Source organism: Anastrepha obliqua, chromosome 3 (genome assembly GCF_027943255.1).
Source record: "Anastrepha obliqua isolate idAnaObli1 chromosome 3, idAnaObli1_1.0, whole genome shotgun sequence".
Classification (NCBI taxonomy): domain Eukaryota; kingdom Metazoa; phylum Arthropoda; class Insecta; order Diptera; family Tephritidae; genus Anastrepha; species Anastrepha obliqua.
Window position 1 is genome coordinate 91,685,962 of NC_072894.1, and position 20,609 is coordinate 91,706,570.

Consider the following 20,609-nt stretch of genomic DNA (forward strand, 5'->3'; position numbering starts at 1 on the left):
GCAGATGGACAAAACTGATGTTACCTGTCATGTCCGATCGACTGTCGCAAACCCTTCTGTCATTAGGCAGAGGGGAGTGCAGACGGCTGGTTGGACTAATGACGGGCCACTTTCTGTGGGCAAAGCACATGGAAAGGTTGGGCATCTCAGACAGTGTACTCTGCCCAGCTTGTGAAGAGGAGGATGAGACGGCGGATCACTTCCTGTGTGTCTGCCCCGCCTTCGCCCGAATCAGGTTTGAGGTCTTTGGCACTGATGTGTTAAGAAGCGACCATCTTGGCTCCTTGGCACCACAAGATCTACTCAGATTTCTTCGGAGATCGGGTAGATTTAAAGAAAATTAAAAGGGAATCCAAGTGTAGTACAATGAACTCAATTAATGTCTGAGTGCTGCACTTGCTAGTTGTCCCGACAAAAAAAAAAAAAAAAAAAAAAAAAAAAAAAGATGTTTAATTTCCATAATTCTCTCCTAGCCTTTAGAAGTACAGGATTTTATTTTCCACGTACCTATCTTTAACATTTCTCTAGTCTTTAATCGTTTATTCCTTTTCCGTTGCTAGGTCGTGACCGTTGAATCCTTTTTTGTATGCAAGGCTTTGTGGGGTTCTATGAACATTTTATTCCAATGTAGGTTGCTAACCTAGTTAACTGGGATTTATTCAAAAGCGTTTCTATTTTACTTGTTGGCCCGGGAGAGGTATATTATTTCCCTCTTACCCATCGACTAAGACCGGACATAAAAAACTCAGTTGGCCGAGGGCCCAGTTCGGAGAGAATTAACAGACTATGATATGAATTCTTTCATTCAAGATTTAAACTATATAACGCGCTTCGAAATTTTATACCGTCTAACTAAAAATGGCGCAGTTTTGAATTTGGCACTCTATAAATAGGTTTTTTTTCAGTTTCTTAATCAAAAACATAGTAAATAATTGAAATAATAATATGATTCTAGTACGGGCGATAGCCATTGATGTTGTGAACAACATATTAAAATTTCAGAGGATTCGGTTGAACAACACCAGGCCGAAAAAAGTCGTTTCGAGATAAAAGAGTTTAAAGTTTGAGGTGCAGGAGCACGCGGAGAAGCTATAATATAGGGAATTTCCGGATGAAAACTTCACAGTACATTCTTAAGATACTATACTTTCGAAATATCGAAAAAACAAAAATTCAATTTTTTGAAATTTCTAGACCATCGCGTCCCCTTAAGTTTAAGCATTGCTTCGTCGTTGTCACGTAGTCAATACGATGATAGATTACAAGGTTTTTATATCCAAAATAAAAATTGTGTGAGAAGTTTCGGCTGCCATGTCATAGAAGATTCGGCTGCAGGATTCTGCCCGTTCATTTCACACCTATTCTTACGCTCTTCCAATCAGTTATTGTTCGCCAAGACAGTAACATGAGAAATGGCTGCGTGGACTTTTTTATTAAATAACCAACACAATCTCAGTTTTGTCGTAAGCAAACCCCTTTCACATCCCCTGTTATGTGAGCAAATCAGCTGATTCCTTCAAATTCGCTGCGAACCGGTTGACGGTCTGATCTTGGCCACACCTCCTGAATTCTTTTCACTGTTCTAATAATAATATAGAAATTTTTCATTATTAAGCTAAGTGTGCGCGTCAATGAAATCTCGCTAGAGTTTTTTCGAAATAAAAATCTTCTCTCTCAATTTTTACAAGGTAGAGCAACTCTAGGAGATGGTCACTCTAGCTACAGTAAAAATACACAAATCTCAATTTTTTCTGTCAAGTATACACTTCAACAAGTTCTGCCTCTCGCCTAGAGTTATTTTTTATCTCGAACTCTTTCTTACGCTCGATTTATGTGAATAGGTTCAGTTCTTTAAACCAAAATATTTATAATCGATATTCTTCTTCTTCTTCTTAGCATCACAGTTCTTGATGAACCACGTGTCAAATCTCCTCATTTAAAATCACATCCTCCCAACGCCTCACATTTAGCTTTTTAAGGTCTGTTTCCACATCTTCGTGCCATTATTCTCTTGGGCGTCCTCTTCCTCGGTCACCAACCGGGCCCAATCCAAACGCTTTTCTTGTTGCTCGCTCTTTGGACATTCTTATAACGTGCCATCTTATCATCTATCTCGACTTGATGTACTGTACTACGGTTTCGCTTTTGATTACCTGCTTAATGTCAGTATCTTTCAGCGTTCAAAGCTCACACCCGTATGCGAGCACGGAACGGATTAAGGCTGTTGCAGATTTAAGCAATCCTTACAAATTTACGAAAAGAGCAACTCTGCGCGAAATTTTCACTTATCATTATAACTTAGCTTTACTCTTTTATTTCGCTCATTTCATTTTCTTCGGTGCACGCGGACACATATAAGGCCCAATTGAAAAAAATAAAGAATAAGAAAGGAAAATAAGATAAATAAAAACTGAAATCTAATTAAATAATGAATTGTAAAAATATGTAAAAACGAAAAGAATAAAATAAATACCTTTACAGGGCTTATAAAGCATCAATCAAAGAAGCTATTAAAAATTAGAATCCTCTTTTCTTTGCAACATAAATCTTTAATTTTTGCTCACGGGATAGCAGTTTTGATTTAAGCAACTTTAATCGAAGATTCATAATCGATATGAAGATTAAAATTCTTGCAGCTGACTGTGGTAAGTAAACGTAAAAAAGGAAACTATTGGAGTAGCAAATGTTATTTTAATTTCAGTGTATTAAAAAATCTCCCAACGAGTTATTTTCACTACCAGACCCACTTTTCTTTGCTTTAACTTTCATTTTTCGCTGTTAAACTGAATAGCAAAATGGAAGAAATATGTTACAACAAATGGCACGATTGTATAATGTAAATATATCTGCGATCTGTTTTTCAATATGTCCATATATAAATATTTTTTTCCTTGCTCACTCCTCTCTGGAGCACAGGGTCTCAACAAGACTTAGTTTTGCGTTGGGTTCGTTAATTTGTTTTGATTTCTGACAGGGTAGGTGATTCGCCTGTCGCTACCAGTCCTAAGTAGTAGGAGTGTGTCTCATATTTTTCTGGCAGAAGGATCGCTCAGATGGTTGATCGCTAAATTTCGTGTGTCTGCGCTATTACCGTGGTCGCCCGCTTCCGCATGCTGGCGCCACTGATGCAATGTGTAACTGTGTGTTTTTCTTTGTTTTTTTTTTTTGCTTGTTTTAGCAGCCACAATGGAATTAATGCGCAGACTATTGTGTCGGAGCAGGGGTGGGAAGAATAAGTTTTTTGGGGTTGAAGAATGGATTTGGAGGATTTTTTTTATTGTTTTTATAGAAACAGGGATAGTGGTTAAATTTGGAAATGTGCTTTACGTGTCCTTACGCTAGACTACCGACGCTTCTGTAATGGAAGGACCTACAGTTTTAAGCCGACTCCGAACGGCAGATATTTTTTATGAGGAGCTTTTCCATGGCAGAAATATACTTGGAGGTTTCCCATTGCCTAGCGAGGGGCAACCGCTAGTAGAAAAAAACTTTTTTTTCATTTTGGTGGATCTAGAAGATTCGGAGTCACGCACCAACCCATTCGGTTACGGCGGCCGCCAATACTTTGATTTAATACCTTATAGTATGTTCTGAAACTAATTTATTGAAAGCAGATGATGACTTGCAGCTGCTAAGTTAAGGGAACAGTTTCTTTACCATTCGAACTTTTTAAAATAACTGTCAACAGTAAATATAAATGTACCCCTTTTTGACATTACATAGCAGGAATTAAGGTTTTAAGGAACCTAGATTACTCTAATCAATTAATAAACAATAATTTCAATTGTTTTGGTGCTGATTATACTGGCAGCTTTCATATATACCATTTGGTTGCAGAAGCTGTCAAAGGAGACCAAAGTGTACAGACCACCTTGCATTGGGCCAGCATCTTCATTTTCATACAAAAAAAAACTTCAATTCTATTTGTTTTATTTTTAAATTTTTTAGTGAATGTTGAGCTCTGTCAGATGTTCGAAGTGCATTGCCATTATAAATATTAAATTGATGGGTTATATGCCGTAGGCTTAAAAGGCTTAAATGTATTTTCTAATTCATCTGAACAATCATTCTGTAAAACAAGGGAAAGTGCCTTCATAATTCAAAACTAAGTTTACCCCATTCATTCACTAACACATAGGTACAAGTACAATAAGGCAGAAAATACAAATTGCTTGTTTATTTAGCGATGACCAACATGAAATGCAAAAGCAGATGAAGTCATTGCAATGTAGGCGATAGAAATGCTTAAATGCATCAAAAGCGAAGGTGACGAAAATTCCTAGAAGCAGCTAAATATAGCGGAATATAGAACGAATGAAGTAAAAGTACTCAGGTATGTGTGTTTGTATGTATGTATGCATGATTATAATTTCATCAGGAGACTGGGAATTGCGATCTGCATACGTATGAATGCATAAATTTATTGAAGTGTAATGACTTACTAATACTAAGAAGAACTATTTTAAAGAATCCTCGTACTCCACTAAGCGGACTAGCAACCCCTCTGTTCTCTGTTGTTTCTCATCATATACATACATATACATACATAAATATGCATCAACACTTTTCGTAAGTGTGCATATAAAGAACATATCGCATTTGCTTATGGTAAAGTGGGATCACTCGAATTTTGAGCATTGAGGGAGCTTAAAAAACGATAAAAAACTAAATATATTAATTTTTTGATTACCGGCAAAAGAGATAAAGAGGGAGAATGAGATGCGCTGCTATGTGATTTTCCATGCTTTGTAGTGTTGATATGTTGTTGTATAAAAAAACAAGTGTATTCGTGGTTAACACTCGATCACCCCCGCACCTCCTCATCGCAAATTTCTTTCAGTTTTCACGAGACAATTATAATTGATTTCACAAATTACTAGCTCTCATTAATACATAAGTGATTTGCAATTAAAATGGGAGTTAAAAATGAAATTCAAGTGAATCTATAATATTAATACCACAGATGTGGCTCACATATCCATACACATACCTTTTTATTTCCTTGTCCACTCCTCTCGGGAGCATAGGGCCTCGACAAGACTTGTCTTGCGTTGGTTTCATTAATCTATTTGATTTCTGACATGGAAGAGACTAGCCTGCCGTTAAAATTTCTAAGTGGTGGAAATGCCTACCTGTCGTTGCTTAGGAACAACGCCTTCTTATTGCTTGGAGCGCCATCTGTGTTTCACGTGTTTCAGGCAGAAGGATCGCAAACATGGTTGAGGACTTCGCTAAATGTTGTGTGTCTGCGCTAATACCCCGATTGCTCGCTTCCTCTTGCTGGCGCCACTAGCTGGAGTAAGGAAGCAAAGGATAAGGTTTTGGGTTTGAGGAATGATATTTTTGTTTAGGTTTTAGAAACAGTGAAAGTAGGTAAATTTGGAAAAGTGCAAGAATTGTGCTTTACGTGGGATTCGAATCCACAACCTCTGGGATGGCAGGCTAGTGCACTTACGCTAGACTACCGAGGCCGCTTACATACACATACAAATGGTAATTAAAATAGGTGCCCTCACGCTCGTACGGAAAGCTTTATAAATTAAATAAAACATATATAAATTAATAATAACAGATATTGCATTGTTTTCATATATTAATATACCAAATATAAATAATAAGTCAAGTCGTAAAACTTAAAACTTAGTAACAATAGGACCAAAGAAAGAAATATTCACGTAGCCATTAAAATAGGCATGAAATAGAAACAGATACCAAACATAAGGAACGTAGTGACTTTATTAAATGATCGAAGTTTAATAACCACTGCTTGTTCATCTCTTTTTGTATCCGATTTGGCATAGAATTGATAATCCTACGGCAGGTTTCTGTTTGAGTGGAATACCATAGTTTGATTTTATAGTAATTTTTTGCATTCAATTCTTCTTATTTTTGAAGGTTTCCTTCTCGGTTCGCTTCTCTAAATCTTCCCAAAAGTTTTCAATGGGGTTAGGTCTGGTGACTAGTTTGGCCAATCCATAACTTTAAAGTTATTTTGTAAAAACTATTCACGTACTAAAATTGGGGAGTGTTTTGTGTCGTTTCTTGCACAAAAAGCCATCGAAGTTTCATTTTCTCTTCAGCAAATGGTAGCATCACATCTTGAGCTATACCCTTGTAAATAAATTGGTTTTTATTGGTAATGAGGTGAATAGTTTTTACTCCATACCAAGAAAAGCATACCCAAATCCTTATGTTGCCGCCACCGTACTTAACTGTTCTTCAACTTGCATGTTTCAATAAGGAACTTTACGAGCTATTCTGCTTGATAGGCTCATGTGGGACAATCGACGCCGTATAGTTCTGATATTATAGTACGTTATTGATTTCAGCTGTACTGGCCTTTGATGACTTAAAAGGATCCTTTTTAGCAAGAGTCACAATTATATTAGCAGTAGTTTAAGTCGTTTTTTTGCCACCACGCCGTTTGGGTGGGTTTTTTGGGCTTAATGGCATTTACAATTTATGCGATTTTTTTTGTTTTCGAAGATTGACAACAAGCCTCGGTTCCTCAACTGTGAAATGCTTCGCACGACCCCTCTATGAAAGAAATTCGTATTAATTATTAGTTATTATTATTATTACTGCCGCCGTGGCCGAATGTATTGGTGAGTGACATCTATTCGGGGGTGCGTAGGTTCGAATCTCTGTGCATGGTACACCAAATGATAGATAACGTTTTTTCAAATGCGGTTGTCTCTCGCCAGGCAATGGCAAGCCTGCGAGTGTATTTCTGACATGAAAAAAGCTCCTCATAAAAACCAACTGCTGGAGGCGGCTTAAAACTGTAGGTCCCTCTATGTCACAAATAGGATGCGGAGCTCGGCCAAGCTCCTAACAGAAGTGTATGCGCCAATTATTTATTTATTTATTAGTTATTAAATGAATTATCTAATTCCTTTCTTACATTACATTCAAAATTTTTCACTTAATTAGTTAAAAGAGTTAATCATAAAGTACCTAAAGTAAAGTTATCCGTAAAGTACCTATTTTAGTGGCCATGCAAGATTGTACTTGAAAATAGCCGAATATGTGTAACCAATAACTCAGGGTAATATAAGGGGCCTTTTAAATTCACAACGAAGAAGTGATGTCAAAAGCCAAAAAAGCGAAATTTATATAAATATATCTACATATATAAATAATAACTTTACATTTTACGGAGTGGCAAAAGGAAATCGATAGATAACAGTTGAAAAGTCCCAGACCTAACACATCGATGGCACTAGTTTCATTGCATTCACCAGTTAGGACTAACCTTAAAAAATAGGTGTTAAAATTTATGATTTTCTATTCATTACTTCGAGAGTTATTGCGCTAAGAGTGACGCAACTTTTGTTATTTTCAAAACAATGGATCAAAAAGAATTTCGAATTGATGGGAAAAATACCGTTCAAGCGAAGCAATGGCTTGAAGAGTGTTATGGGGACTCCGCTTCATCAGAAACAACAATAAACCGATGGTTTGCTGACTTCAAACGTGGTCGTAGAGACACCAATGACGCATAACGCAGTTGACGTCTAAATGAGGCGGTGACATCAGAAAACATAAAAAAAACCCACAAAATCGTTTTGAATAATTGAAAAGTGAAGTTACGTGAGTTAACTGGCATCATAAAGATATCAAAAGAATGTACTGCCTTTTTATTGCATGAGCACTTGACTACGAGAAAGCTCTGTTCAAAGTGGGTGCCGTATTTGTCACTTTTAAAACAACGCACCGTGTCATAAGCCAATCAGATCAATGTTAAAACTACATGAAATGAACTTCGAATTGCTCCCACATCCACCTTATCCTCCAGATTTAGACCCCAGCGACTACTCGCTGTTCGCAGACCTAAAAAAATGCTCGCCGGCATGAAATTTCGCTCGAATGAAGAGGTTATCGTTGAAACGGAGGCCTATTTTGAGGCAAAAGATAAATCGTTCTACAAAAGTGGTATTGAAATGTTAGAGCGACGCTGGAGTGATTGCGGTGTTCTTGATGAAAATTATCAACGTGTGAAAACGTGTTTTCTTTGTTAAGCCCGGGACTTCAGCCCATTTGCTATTTTAACTATTCCATTCTGGTTGGTCAATTATCGAAAATGTTGATAAAATCATGAACACCGTTGAGTTGCCTCGGGATCGAATTGGAAATTAGAGGCAAACAAGTTTGAATCCTTTGGATAAGGATAAATATAGCTGAATATTAATTAAGGAAATAAAGTTATAAAGCTTTTTGCATATTAGACATATATACAAACAAATCACAAAATTACTTATTTAATTAAAAAGGGTGTTTGAAGATGGCAAGCTTTTTTGCCACCTGTTAATAATAAAAACGAAGCCGCGACTGCTCGCCTTTACTCCAATATTTCAAGTGCCGTATTTATTCAAGCATAACTGAATTTATACAATATGTGTACATACAATTCCAATAGACTCTCTTTAGTTCTTAGAACTTTACATGTTAGTTAGTTGTTGTTACATATTTGTCGCATATCGGTTTGCTTAGTAAGTAGGTAAAACTAATTTCAATACATGAGTGAGCGAGAAAAGCAATGGGAAAAATTGAGCGAGATGAGTAAATTTGCAATAACGTTATGCAAAGGCAAATTCCAATGTGCAGACATAGCGGTCGCCTTCAACCTTTAGGTGAACGTATGCGTTAACCCTTGGACATGCTCCCCCCGTTGAGAGCCTTGAGGGTTTTCAACTTCCTCTACTGGTAGTAGGCATAGCTTTGTGATTGCCCGCCGGGTGACACCTGTGCTAGTTTTGATGACTGCAACACGAACCACATCATCTTTACCCTTGATTAATTCGATAACTCGTCCCATTTGCCACTTCATGGGTGGAAGATTATCATCCTGAATTAGAACCAGTGCATTAGGTGGAATGTTTGGTGTCTTCGTACGCCATTTTCCGCGCTCTTGTAATTGCGTTAAGTAAGCAGTGCTCCAAGATTTCCAAAAGGATTGTTGTATGCGACAAGTCTTCTGCCACTGACTTAAACGATTGCAGTCGATACTAAGCAAGTTGGGCTCTGCCATGGCTGTGAGTGCTCCACCAGAAAGAAAGTGAGCAGGAGTCAAAACTTCCAGGTCGTCTGGGCTTTCTGAAATTGGACAGAGAGGTCTTGAATTTACAATAGCAGTAATTTGACACACCAGTGTCCGAAGCTCTTCAAAGCCGAGAACAGTAAAGCCAATGGCTCTGCGAAGGTGATATTTTGCGGTCTTGACCGCGGCTTCCCACAGACCGCCAAAATGCGGGGATCGGGGTGGTATAAAACGCCAATCAATTCCATCGTCAAGACATTGTTTGTGAACTTCGCTAATATGTTGTTCACTAAGAAACAGCGCGCGAATCTCTTTCAATTCATTTTTTGCGCCAACGAAATTGGTAGCATTATCTGACCAGATAACCCTAGGTTGCCCACGCAAGCAAGTAAATCGCTTTAATGAGGCCAAGAATGAATTTGTCGATAGATCTCTGACTAGCTCCAAATGAGTAGCCTTTGTTGCGAAGCATATGAAGACGCAGATGTAGCATTTCGTTGGTGGTCTGTTTCGCACTTCGGATTTGTAGCTGAACGGGCCGCAGAAATCTACACCAGTGGTGTAGAAAGGGCGTTGACTCCGGACTCGCTCGGCTGGTAGATTACCCATTATGTGCCTCATGAGTATTGGTTTTGCGCGAAAACATCGCAAGCATTTGTTGAGTACAGCGGTCACGCTTTTTCTTCCTCCAATAGGCCAATACTGCAAGCGAATTGTTGCAAGCAGCGCTTGAGGACCAGCATGAAGCAGCTTCTGATGAAAGTATTTAATGATACCATTTGTTAGTGGATGATGCTTGGGTAGCACGATGGGGTGCCTTGCATTGAAACTAAGATCTGCATTCTGAAGACGTCCACCAACTCGTATTAGTCCGGTCGCGTCCAGAAATGGGTTTAGCGAACGAAGATTGCTTGAAGAGCTGACTGCGCGTCCAGCCCTCAGCTCGTTGTAGTCGAGGCTCATGGCAGCTTTCTGCACCATACGAAGGAGCAAATGCGTTCCTGCTTCAATTTCTTCGAGGCTTAGTTGAGGCGATTCCCAGCGAATATTCGATTTAATTTTTAGAAAACGATTCACATACGCGTAGATCCTTCTCATAGAACGAAATTTATGTATATGTTTGCAGTCAATTGTATAGTCGATGATTTTAGGTGTCAAGATCAAAATTGTTTTCTTCCTTTCAAGTAATGCGTTGTCTACTTGCCTTATTTTAGGCCATTTGGCTTCATCCTCTTTCAAATATGATGGTCCTTCCTTCCATAATGTAGCTGCATCAAGTTCCTTGGGAGAGGCCCCTTTTGATAAGATATCTGCTGGATTGAGTTCGGTTGGCACATGCCTCCACGACATACCTTGAGTTAGTTCTTGAATGTTGCTTATCCGATTGGCGACAAATACATTAAAATTAGCGGCAACACTACTTACCCACGATAGGGTAATAGTGGAGTCTGACCAGCAGAAGAATTCACCCTTAAAAGGACCTAAAGTTTGGATAGAATTTAGCAACTCGGCTAACAACATTGCAGCGCACAGCTCTAATTTTGGAATTGAGAGTGTTTTCAATGGTGCAACGCGAGATTTGGAGCAGAGCAAAGATGTGCGAACTTCGCCGCCAATTTGTGATCGAACGTAAGCGCAGGCTCCATAGGCTGCCATACTGGCGTCGCAAAATCCGTGTATTTGAATGTTGCCTGCATCCAGCCCAACGAAACGAGGGAAGCTAATTTTTTCCACAAAATTCAAATTCGCACAGAGTTGAATCCAAGCAAGGTGTAATGACTGAGGAATGCTTTCGTCCCAATCTAGCTTCTCTTTCCACAAACTTTGTAAAAATACCTTGGCCTTTAGCACAACGGGACCAATGAGGCCAAGTGGATCGTAAAATCTAGCAATTACTGATAAGACGTTTCGTTTCGTTGCTCGTGCCGGTTCAGGAAGTGGATCCCAGAGGAAGAGAAAATGATCGCGTTTAGGGTCCCATGCCAGCCCTAAGGCTTTAGTGATATCAATGCCATCCCCGAACTTTAAAAATTTCTCACGATGTGCTGGGTCAATTTTTTGCAAAATGTTTGCACTGTTTGAGCACCATTTTCTTAGTATGAAGTTACCCTTTTTTAAAAGCTGCTCCGTCTGTGTCATTATTTGCAACACTTGTTTCTCAGACGCTCCGCCTGATATTAAATCATCGACATAGAAGTCGCGCAAGACGATTTCTGAACCAAGGGGATAGTTCCTTGCTTCCTCAATTGCGAGCTGCTGCATTGCCCGAATGGCCAGAAATGCAGCGGGCTTGGTACCATAAGTGACTGTATCTAGCTTATATATCTTGAACTCCTGGTTGGGTTTATCGCGCCATAATATGCACTGCAAAAAACTATCAGATTTGGATATCTTGACGGCCCGATACATTTTGCAAATGTCGGCTGTCAAAGCGAATTTGTGCGATCGAAATCTTAACAACGTGTCAATTAATCTGGATTGTATTGTTGGACCTGACATCAACAGGTCGTTCAACGAAAATCCAGAACTGGTGGGAGCGGACGCATCAAATACTACGCGCAATTTAGTGGTGGTGCTGTCTGCCTTTATCACGCAGTGATGAGGTAGGAAGTTTGTGTGAACACCCCTGGGAATGACTCCTACCGGTGACATATGTTTAAGTTGAGCATATTCAGTTATGAACTTAGAATATTGTTCCTTTAACTCGGAGTTGTGTGTGAATCTTTTCTCGAGATTTTGAAAACGACGTACTGCTTGCGAATAAGAATCGCCTAATTGCGAAATACTTGATTTGAAAGGCAAACTAACTAAGTATTCTCCTGAAGTTAGTCGACAATAATTGTTGATAAAGTGTTCTTCACAGGCCAAATCTTCCTTAGAACGCTTCACATTTTCCATAGTGTGTCCTTCTACCTCCCAAAATTTTTTGACTAACTCATTAAGGTCGCAATCCATTCGATCAGATGTGCATTCCCTAATAGCAACGGAGTGTACAAATTTAGTTGAGGAGCAATCTAAATTTCCTGACACGACCCAACCTAACCTTGTTTTTTGCAGTACCGGTAGGCCTTTGCTTATGCGAATTTGTCCTACGCATAGCAGCTCAAAAAACAGACTAGCTCCGATCAAAAGATCAATTTGCTGGGATTTGAAAAAAGATGGATCCGCTAACGAGATATTGGATGGAATCTTCCATTCGACGTTCGAGATGTTTGCTTCAGGTTGATATGTGGTTATTGTTGGCACAACAACGGCCGAAATAGGTGTTGAATATGTACGATCTACCGATTGTAATAGCGTAGTTGCATACTCGCTCGAGGTTATGTCTGATTGACCGATTCCCGAAATATGCGTAGTAGCCTTTGACTTCTTAATTTGCAACTGATTAGCCATATTTGCTGTTATGCAATGAAGTTGAGAAGCGGAATCAAGTAGGGCTCTGCACGGTATGAAAGTATTTTGACGACTTTTTAGCATCACAATGGCAGTGGCTAGCATTACTACACCTTTAGGAGATGGGTGAAAGGTCTGCTCGGGATGCTCTACGACAAGGGATGTCTTGGCACTAGGAGGTGCACCTGTGTCTTGCGAAATTGTTTGCGGAGATTGCGAAAAATGAAGAAGTGTATTATGTTTAGCTGAGCAATGCTTGCAGCTGCTTGACTTACAATTTTTGACGACATGTCCCTTTTTTAGACAATTAATGCAAAGTTGATACTTTTTAACTTCTTGAAAGCGTAGCGAAGGTGAAAGGTTTAAAAATTGAGAACAAGTGAAGATTGTATGTTGAGTTGCATTGCAAAATACACAATTTTTGATGGCGCTAGTGGTAACAAACGATTGACTACGATTATTTTTTCTACTTGTCACCTGTTTTGTGGGGGCTGCAGTAATTGTATTGACGCTTTCCAATATGCGAACTCTCCTTTCCAAAAAATTGGCAACAAGATCCCACGAAGGCAAATTTTGAGTTGGTGCTTCTTCTTCCCATTTCGCTTGAGTACCAATGTCTGCCTTGCTGATGACTAAATGCGTGAGTAAGCCATCCAGCAACTCCTCATTTGTGGCGATGGTTTGTAATGCACGCAGATGACTAGTGACCTTGTCGCTGAGCTCCCGTAAGCAAGCTGCTGAACCATCGGGCACTTTATCCAGCCCGAAAATATCTTTGATGTGTGCCTGAAATTGAACTCTCTTAATGTCAAATCTTGCCTTTAATAATTTTACCGCTTTTTCGTAATTCGCATCATTTATTTCCAAGGAACGGACTACATCCAATGCGATGCCGCTTAGGCATGACCTCAAGTGCTGGAACTTTTCGATGTTGGTCAGTGTCGATTCTTGACCTACGATAACATGAAACATGGCCCAAAAATCCGGCCATTCTGTAACCATTCCGTTAAATCGGGGCAGCTGTAAAGCCGGCAAACTCGATTTATTTGGACGCGATGATGTGTGCCCACCTAGTTCGTCCACCATAGAGTAGTTGCGCGTAGATGATGTAGCACATGATATTGAACGCGAGCTAAGTACCTTGGTAATGTTCGCTTTGATGGACACATATGCCTCCGAAAATATCACCCTTGCTTCGCCTTCAATTTCCGCGATGTCTTCCCTCTCAAGTTGAGACTGCGTTTCTTCGAATTGAGTCTGTAGTCTGTCAAGTTGCTCCAACTTCACTGCCAGTGTTGAATCATCAAGGCCTTGAAAGTTATTCTCGTCCGCTTCGACCTTCAATGTGCGGATTTGTTTGAGGAACCATAAACTCTTTCGTCTTAAGAACATATCGCTCGAGTTTCCTACTGGGACGCTTGTATCACGCTGTTCGTGTGTTTTTGGCATTTTACTGTATGCAGGCTTCAAGTTCCGCTGTCCACCGTTCGTATGCTTGTGCGCCGCAGCGTAAAGAAAACTTTTACGAATAGATCCACCAACAAAAAAACTGTTACCTGAGATATGCTTCGACTGCCTGGTGCCTGCGCTTCCGAAAATACGATGAAATGTTAGCTAAAATGATTGTGCTGCTGCCAAATGTGCAGATGCGCAGCCCGGTACGATATCCGAAGAAAAATATATTGTTGCTACTGACGCTTGCGCCTTCCATGTACAACGCACCAGCAAGATCTTCACAGCTTGGCTCACGATTTGAAGGTCAAGCGAGACTTCCAATGAACGCCCAATAATATAACTGTGCCAGTTGCGCCTTCAAATGACGAAAAATGTTGATTTGATAGCGATAAATAAAATGCGATTCCAATAACGACAAATTAAACGGTTCGATATAACTGATGCTAATTTACTGTTCGAATAACAGGTAAATGATGCGTTATGCGACGATGTACTATAACGTGAAATTGATCACGTCGGGGTCACCAAATGTTTGAAGATGGCAAGCTTTTTTGCCACCTGTTAATAATAAAAACGAAGCCGCGACTGCTCGCCTTTACTCCAATATTTCAAGTGCCGTATTTATTCAAGCATAACTGAATTTATACAATATGTGTACATACAATTCCAATAGACTCTCTTTAGTTCTTAGAACTTTACATGTTAGTTAGTTGTTGTTACATATTTGTCGCATATCGGTTTGCTTAGTAAGTAGGTAAAACTAATTTCAATACATGAGTGAGCGAGAAAAGCAATGGGAAAAATTGAGCGAGATGAGTAAATTTGCAATAACGTTATGCAAAGGCAAATTCCAATGTGCAGACATAGCGGTCGCCTTCAACCTTTAGGTGAACGTATGCGTTAACCCTTGGACAAAGGGGCTGCGTTCAAATTTTTTTTTTTCAATTAGATGTTTGACGAACAAGAATTTTCTTTTACAATACCACTTTTAGTAAGCACATTTTGGATATACATATGCACTCAAAAAATGTAGCTATTCGTATACTCGATCGTTACTAAAAACTGTATAAAACACGTTGTATCTATTAAAAGTCAATTGACTGAGCTTGTCAATTGACCTCTGAGTTAAAAAATGAGTTAGAAAATTACGTTTCTTCAGGGAAACTCGAGAGCACATATTTATGCAAGCATTTAACTCGATAAGTACCCTGCAGGGAAAATCGGAGCTGGTGAAACAATTATCTGGTTTAGATATTGTCAAATGCGAACAAATTTTCGAGTAGTGACATCTGCTTTCAAAATATAAAATGGGGAGTCATGGCACCGTGCGATGGCTACGATTGGGTTGGGGAACAAATTCATATCGTTTTTATATTTTCTTTTATTTTATAAGGATTCGTTCGGTGCTTGGCAAAGTGTGAGTATAGAACTCTTTCTGCTCTACAAAATTATGGCAGTAGTATTTATAGTTATTTAATTTTTTTACTAGTTTTGAGCCTTAGAAATGGAATACCCAGGAGTCAAAAATCAACATTTTCGACACCTGCTCTTCTTTGTTTTTCATCGGATATGTAAGGAGAAGGCGTCATAGGCGAGTCTACAGCATGGAAATGGTTTGCAGAGTTCACATCGATGACACGTCTCGCAACGGAAGGCCTTCTGAATTCGATGAAGAACGTCTCAAATCACTTTTGAAGGAGAACGGTCGCCAAACCAGTCGTGAATTGGCGGAAAAAATTAACTGCGATCATAAAACAATTCTCAATCACCTTTATTCTGTGGGATTCACCGAAAAATTGGGAACCTGGGTGCCTCACAAGCTCAACGAAAAAACAAAGAAATTCACCTTCAAATTGCTTCTCAGTATCTCGCCCACGATCGAGCAACACGCGGTCATAAACAGCGCTTTTTATGCCGAATCGTCACGGAAGATGAGAAATAGTACCTATAGATCAATATAAAACAAAGAAAGGAGTGGGTGGCTCCAGGAGATATGCCAAAGCCGAGAGTCAAACCGGGAATTAAAATCAAAGAAATTGATTGTCATGGTTTTGGAGTATGGTTTTTCTTCACGACCACGTTAGGCCCCTGTTGCACAGGTCGTCAAAGGCGCATTCCAGAGCTTGAATAGGAGGCTCTTCAGCATCAGCCGTATTCTTCGAACCTTACACCGACGATTACCATCTTCTTCGCTCCCTCTCAAACGCTATGCAGGGTGTTACCTTCGATAACAAAAAGGTCCTTCAAAACTAGCTCAACAAATTCTTTGACACCAGACCAGGCGATTTTTGGCGGAACGGCATCAGCAAGTTGGTCGAGAGGTTGGAAGAGGTTGTAAACAGCAACGGCGAATATATAATTGATTAACTTATTGATATGATTATTTTTTTTTTGTTTGAATATTGTAAAAGTCTTCAGTAAAAACGCTACGAACTTAATCCCCAACCTAATATTAAGAACTTATCAGTAGCATTGCATTGTTGAGGTAATCACACCTTTCTTCATATTTTCCTTACTTCCGTCTATGGTTAGGTTAGGTTATGGTGGTAGTCGGTCTGCACGACCAACTCACTTAGACCTTACAGGTCCGTTGTGATACCACTGTGCTACACGGGAACCTCGTTTATCTTCCTTCGTGGAACCATTTCGTGGAACCATTTCGTGGCTCTTATGAAGCGTAGTATTGATGTCAACCCCACGCCAGACAGTTCTGTAAGAGAATTAAAAAAGTATTTACCTAGACAACCTGCTCTGATTTTAGCTAGGGCTGGACAATTGCAGAGGAAGTGCTCAACTGTTTCTTCCTCTTCCTCATCTCTGCAACTTCTGGAATATTCATGGGAGAAGACTCCTAGCCTCGAGGAATGCCTGCCAAATAGCCAGTGACCGGTTAAGCCAGCCACGACCTTCGAGATATTGTCTCTTGAGAGACTAAGCAATTCCTTTGTTCTTTTCTTGTTTATTTGCGGCCATAGTAGCCTAGCTGTTAGACACGTATCTTCATTTCTCCATGACCTATTGGCCTCTTGGATAAAGCGGTTTTTTATTATTAGTTTACTCGTGGCCATGGGTATTCCAATGGTACTTTTATCACTCAGCAGTTGGAGAGCGGTACCCTTTCTGGCTAGCTCATCTGCTTTACAGTTTCCCTCAATATCTCTATGTCCCGGAACCCAAATAAGGCTGACCTTGAATACGTCACTAATATCATTTAGAGCTGCCCGGCATTCCTGTGCAACCTTCGATCTTAGTGATGCCGCATTCATTGATTTGATGGCCGCCTGACTATCCGAGAATATATTTATGATCGTTTTTGTTAGGGCGTGCGTATTTAGGTATGTAGCCACTTCTTTTATAGCTAATACCTCTGCCTGATAGACGCTGCAGTAGTCTGGTAGTAGAACGGATAGTTCCAGTCCTAATTCCTTCGAGAAAACTCCGTAGCCGACCTTATCGTCTAGCTTGGAGCCGTCTGTGTAAAAGTTGAATTCCCCCCTTCTCCATGGCCTTCTTGTATGCCACTCCCTTCTTGACGGTATACTCGTCTTGAAGAGTCTTTCAAAGGTGAGTCTAGGGATAGAGTAGTCTATTTCTTGTTTATGACTATTCACAGAGTGCAAAATGGAAGCGTGGCCAAAGCACCGGTCTTTCCATAGCGCCATACTTTTTAATCTGAGCGCCAAGGCGGCGGCCACGTGTTTTCCTACCAGATTTAGGGCAGGTAAGTTGATTAGCACTTCCAGCGCTTTGTTTGGAGTAGTCCTTAATGCGCCAGAGATGCATAAAAAAGCTGTTCTTTGGACCTTACTCATGATTTTAGCGTAAGTCGCCTTTTGAGCAGATGGCCACCATACAAGTATTCCGTACATTAAGATTGGCCTAACTACCGAAGTATAGAGCCAGTGCGTAATACGGGGTGTTAGTCCCCATTTGATACCGGCCGCTTTTTTGCAAGTGTATAATGCAACGTTGGCCTTCTTTTCCATTTGAGTTTCCTGTCTAATATGAGTCCTAGGTACTTGACGTTCTCTTTCAAAGGAATCTTCGCACCCTTAAAAGTTAGCGGGGAGATTATAGGGAGCCTGTGTTTCTTCCTATCTTTGTTAGGATATTTGCCCTTAACGGCGATTGCTACGTCATCTGCGTAAGCTGTGACGTGGCAACCCCCTCTTTCCAGGGTCAGTAACAGGGAGTTTACTGCCAAAGTCCAAAGAAGAGGGGAGAGGACTCCACCTTGCGGTGTGCCCCTGCAGACCTTTCTGCTTAGAGTAGTGCTTCCTAATTTAGCCGTTACCTTTCTTTTGATGAGTATATCTTCTATCAGGGCTACGACATGTGGTTCAACTCCAAAATCTTCTAATGAATCTACTATAGCGTTTGCATTTATATTGTTGAAGGCGCCTTCTATGTCTACGAAAGCAACCAATGCAAACTCTTTGTCTGATAAGCTTTTTTCCACCAACCCGACTAGTGAGTGTAAGGCGGTTTCTGTGGACTTCCCTTTAGTATAGGCATGTTGCGCCGAAGAGAGCCTATTTAAAGGCACGACTCCCCGTATGTATTCATCTATTATTCTCTCCAGGGTCTTGAGAAGAAAAGACGTTAGACTAATGGGTCTGAAGTCTTTAGGGTTAGTGTGTGAGGACCTACCTGCCTTGGGTATGAAGGAGACTTTTGCCTCCCTCCATCCTAGCGTCTATACATATACATATTTTATGTACAGGGTTTTCCAATAGCAGGTGTTAATGGTGAGCGGATTGCGCTATCGAGAGATGATTAACGATTTTTTATGACCGGAATCGGATGGTATTGATCTGGACAACGTTTATTTTCAACAAGACGGCGCTACGTGTCACACAAGCAACGAAACCAATGATCTTTTACGGAAAAAGTTTCCGGACCGTGTTCATTTGTATTAAAAAATTGCATTTTTCTTTTAATATCAAAATAACACCTCTTATTGGAAAACCCTTTGTATATTATTATAACACTTATTCCTATATTAGTTAATAACCAAGAAGTATAAGCATGAAACACAAAAGATATCAGTGCTTTTGATTTGTATTTCGGAAACTGCAGAAACTGTGACTGGAGACTGTAGAAGTATATATGCACTCTATACCATTGGTCGATTCCTATTTAATATATGATTTCAAATACTCTTTATTTATTTTAATTCGTGTTTATTTTTCCTTTGCGTTCAACTGTTTTTCTCATTTGTAAATTCTTACAGGAAAAATTTGCAACTTCCTCTCAAAGTGACATGCCAATTTTTCTCTCCCACTTTCTTCTACTTTGAAAGTTTTGTGGATATATGAGTCCCTACACTTGATAATTTGTAACAATTTGCTTCCAGTAGATGCAGTTCTAGATTTATTAGAATTGTAGCAGTTCGATTATTGTGGTTTTCCCTGCTGGGTATTATTTGTAAACTACATGGAGATATAATACATATGAGTACTGTAATCAATTCCGTCTGAATTCATTCATTTGTTTTCAAATAAACATACACGATTTAATTTTTCACACGTTTGTGTGCTTATGATCGTTTGTAATGGTATCAACTAATAGTTTAGAGTGGCACATGGCATGTGTATCGCCAACAACATCTTGAGCTAAGCACCAAATAATTGATTTTGAATTAAAATTAATTACTACATTTAACGCCAGACGTTTGAAGTGCGTGAGTGCAGTAAAATTGCAAGTGATTGGCGGGAAAATGTTTACTTGCACTCATCGCATCTCGCGCTGGCGCCTTTGGTTTTGGTCTAATCGGCGAAAAAAAACATAATTAACAAAACGACCCTTTGACGACATTGAGAAAAGTCGGTAGCGAAGTGCAGAAAAAATTAAATACGAATGAAGTGATTTCCAAATATGATATTACACAAGAAACCTTAGCGTTAATGTTTTTACTGACCAATAATTGGTTTTATTGCTGAATATAAGTTTCTCACGCACTTTTGAAGTTCGTGAGAACGAAAAAGTTGGTCAATATGATGAAGCAGCATTATATATACATATTCCTCCCTCCTTCCTTTGGCAACCTTCCATGTGCTTCGAAATAATCTAAGGTATGCCGAATTTGGTTTTGGTATTTTATTCAATATTTTAGCGATAATAATATTTATTATTATGCGGCTGCCATTGGGGAATGGTTTGGTGTGTGACTACCATTAGGAAGTGCAAAGGTTGGAATATCTGGTCATGAAACACAAAACGACAGAAAAAGTTGTTTCTAATACCTTGGCATAGACACTGTCACTGAAACAGTAAAAAGAAGCAACAGTAAGCATATCTTGCGATTATTGGAGCACAAAAACTATGAAATGAGACTGATACCGGAAATGGAACTTCAAACAAGAAGACTAAAACGCAAAACACCCACAGATATTGCTCGTACTGTAATATAAATGAAATTGTAGAAAGCTATGTTGTTTAGCAAAATTGCAACTAAATGCCACCAAAGATAATAATGTTCTCTTCCAAAGGGAATGGACATTTTAATTCGAAACCCTAGCACTAATTATACATATATATAATTGGCGCGTACACTTCTGTTAGATGTTTGGCCGAGCTCCTCCTCCTATTTGTGGTGTGCGTCTTGATGTTGTTCCACAAATGGAGGTACCTATAGTTTGAAGCCGACTCCGAACGGCAGATATTTTTCTGAGCAGCTTTTTCATGACAGAAATACACTCAGAAGTTTGCCATTGCCTGC

General features: G+C 39.6%; 1 protein-coding gene across 1 annotated transcript; it reads right to left on the minus strand.

Moving 5' to 3' along the window:
- Nucleotides 1–8,629: 8,629 nt before the first annotated feature.
- Nucleotides 8,630–13,882, minus strand: LOC129242109 (uncharacterized). Its single transcript, XM_054878666.1, has one exon. It carries the CDS (start codon nucleotides 13,880–13,882, stop codon nucleotides 8,630–8,632), a length of 5,253 nt encoding a protein of 1,750 aa, XP_054734641.1.
- Between the last annotated feature and the right edge of the window lie 6,727 nt (nucleotides 13,883–20,609).

Bases quoted from the DNA above. Each gene is read 5' to 3' on its own strand.
- LOC129242109 (XM_054878666.1), bottom strand. From the start codon at position 13,882: ATGCCAAAAACACACGAACAGCGTGATACAAGCGTCCCAGTAGGAAAC.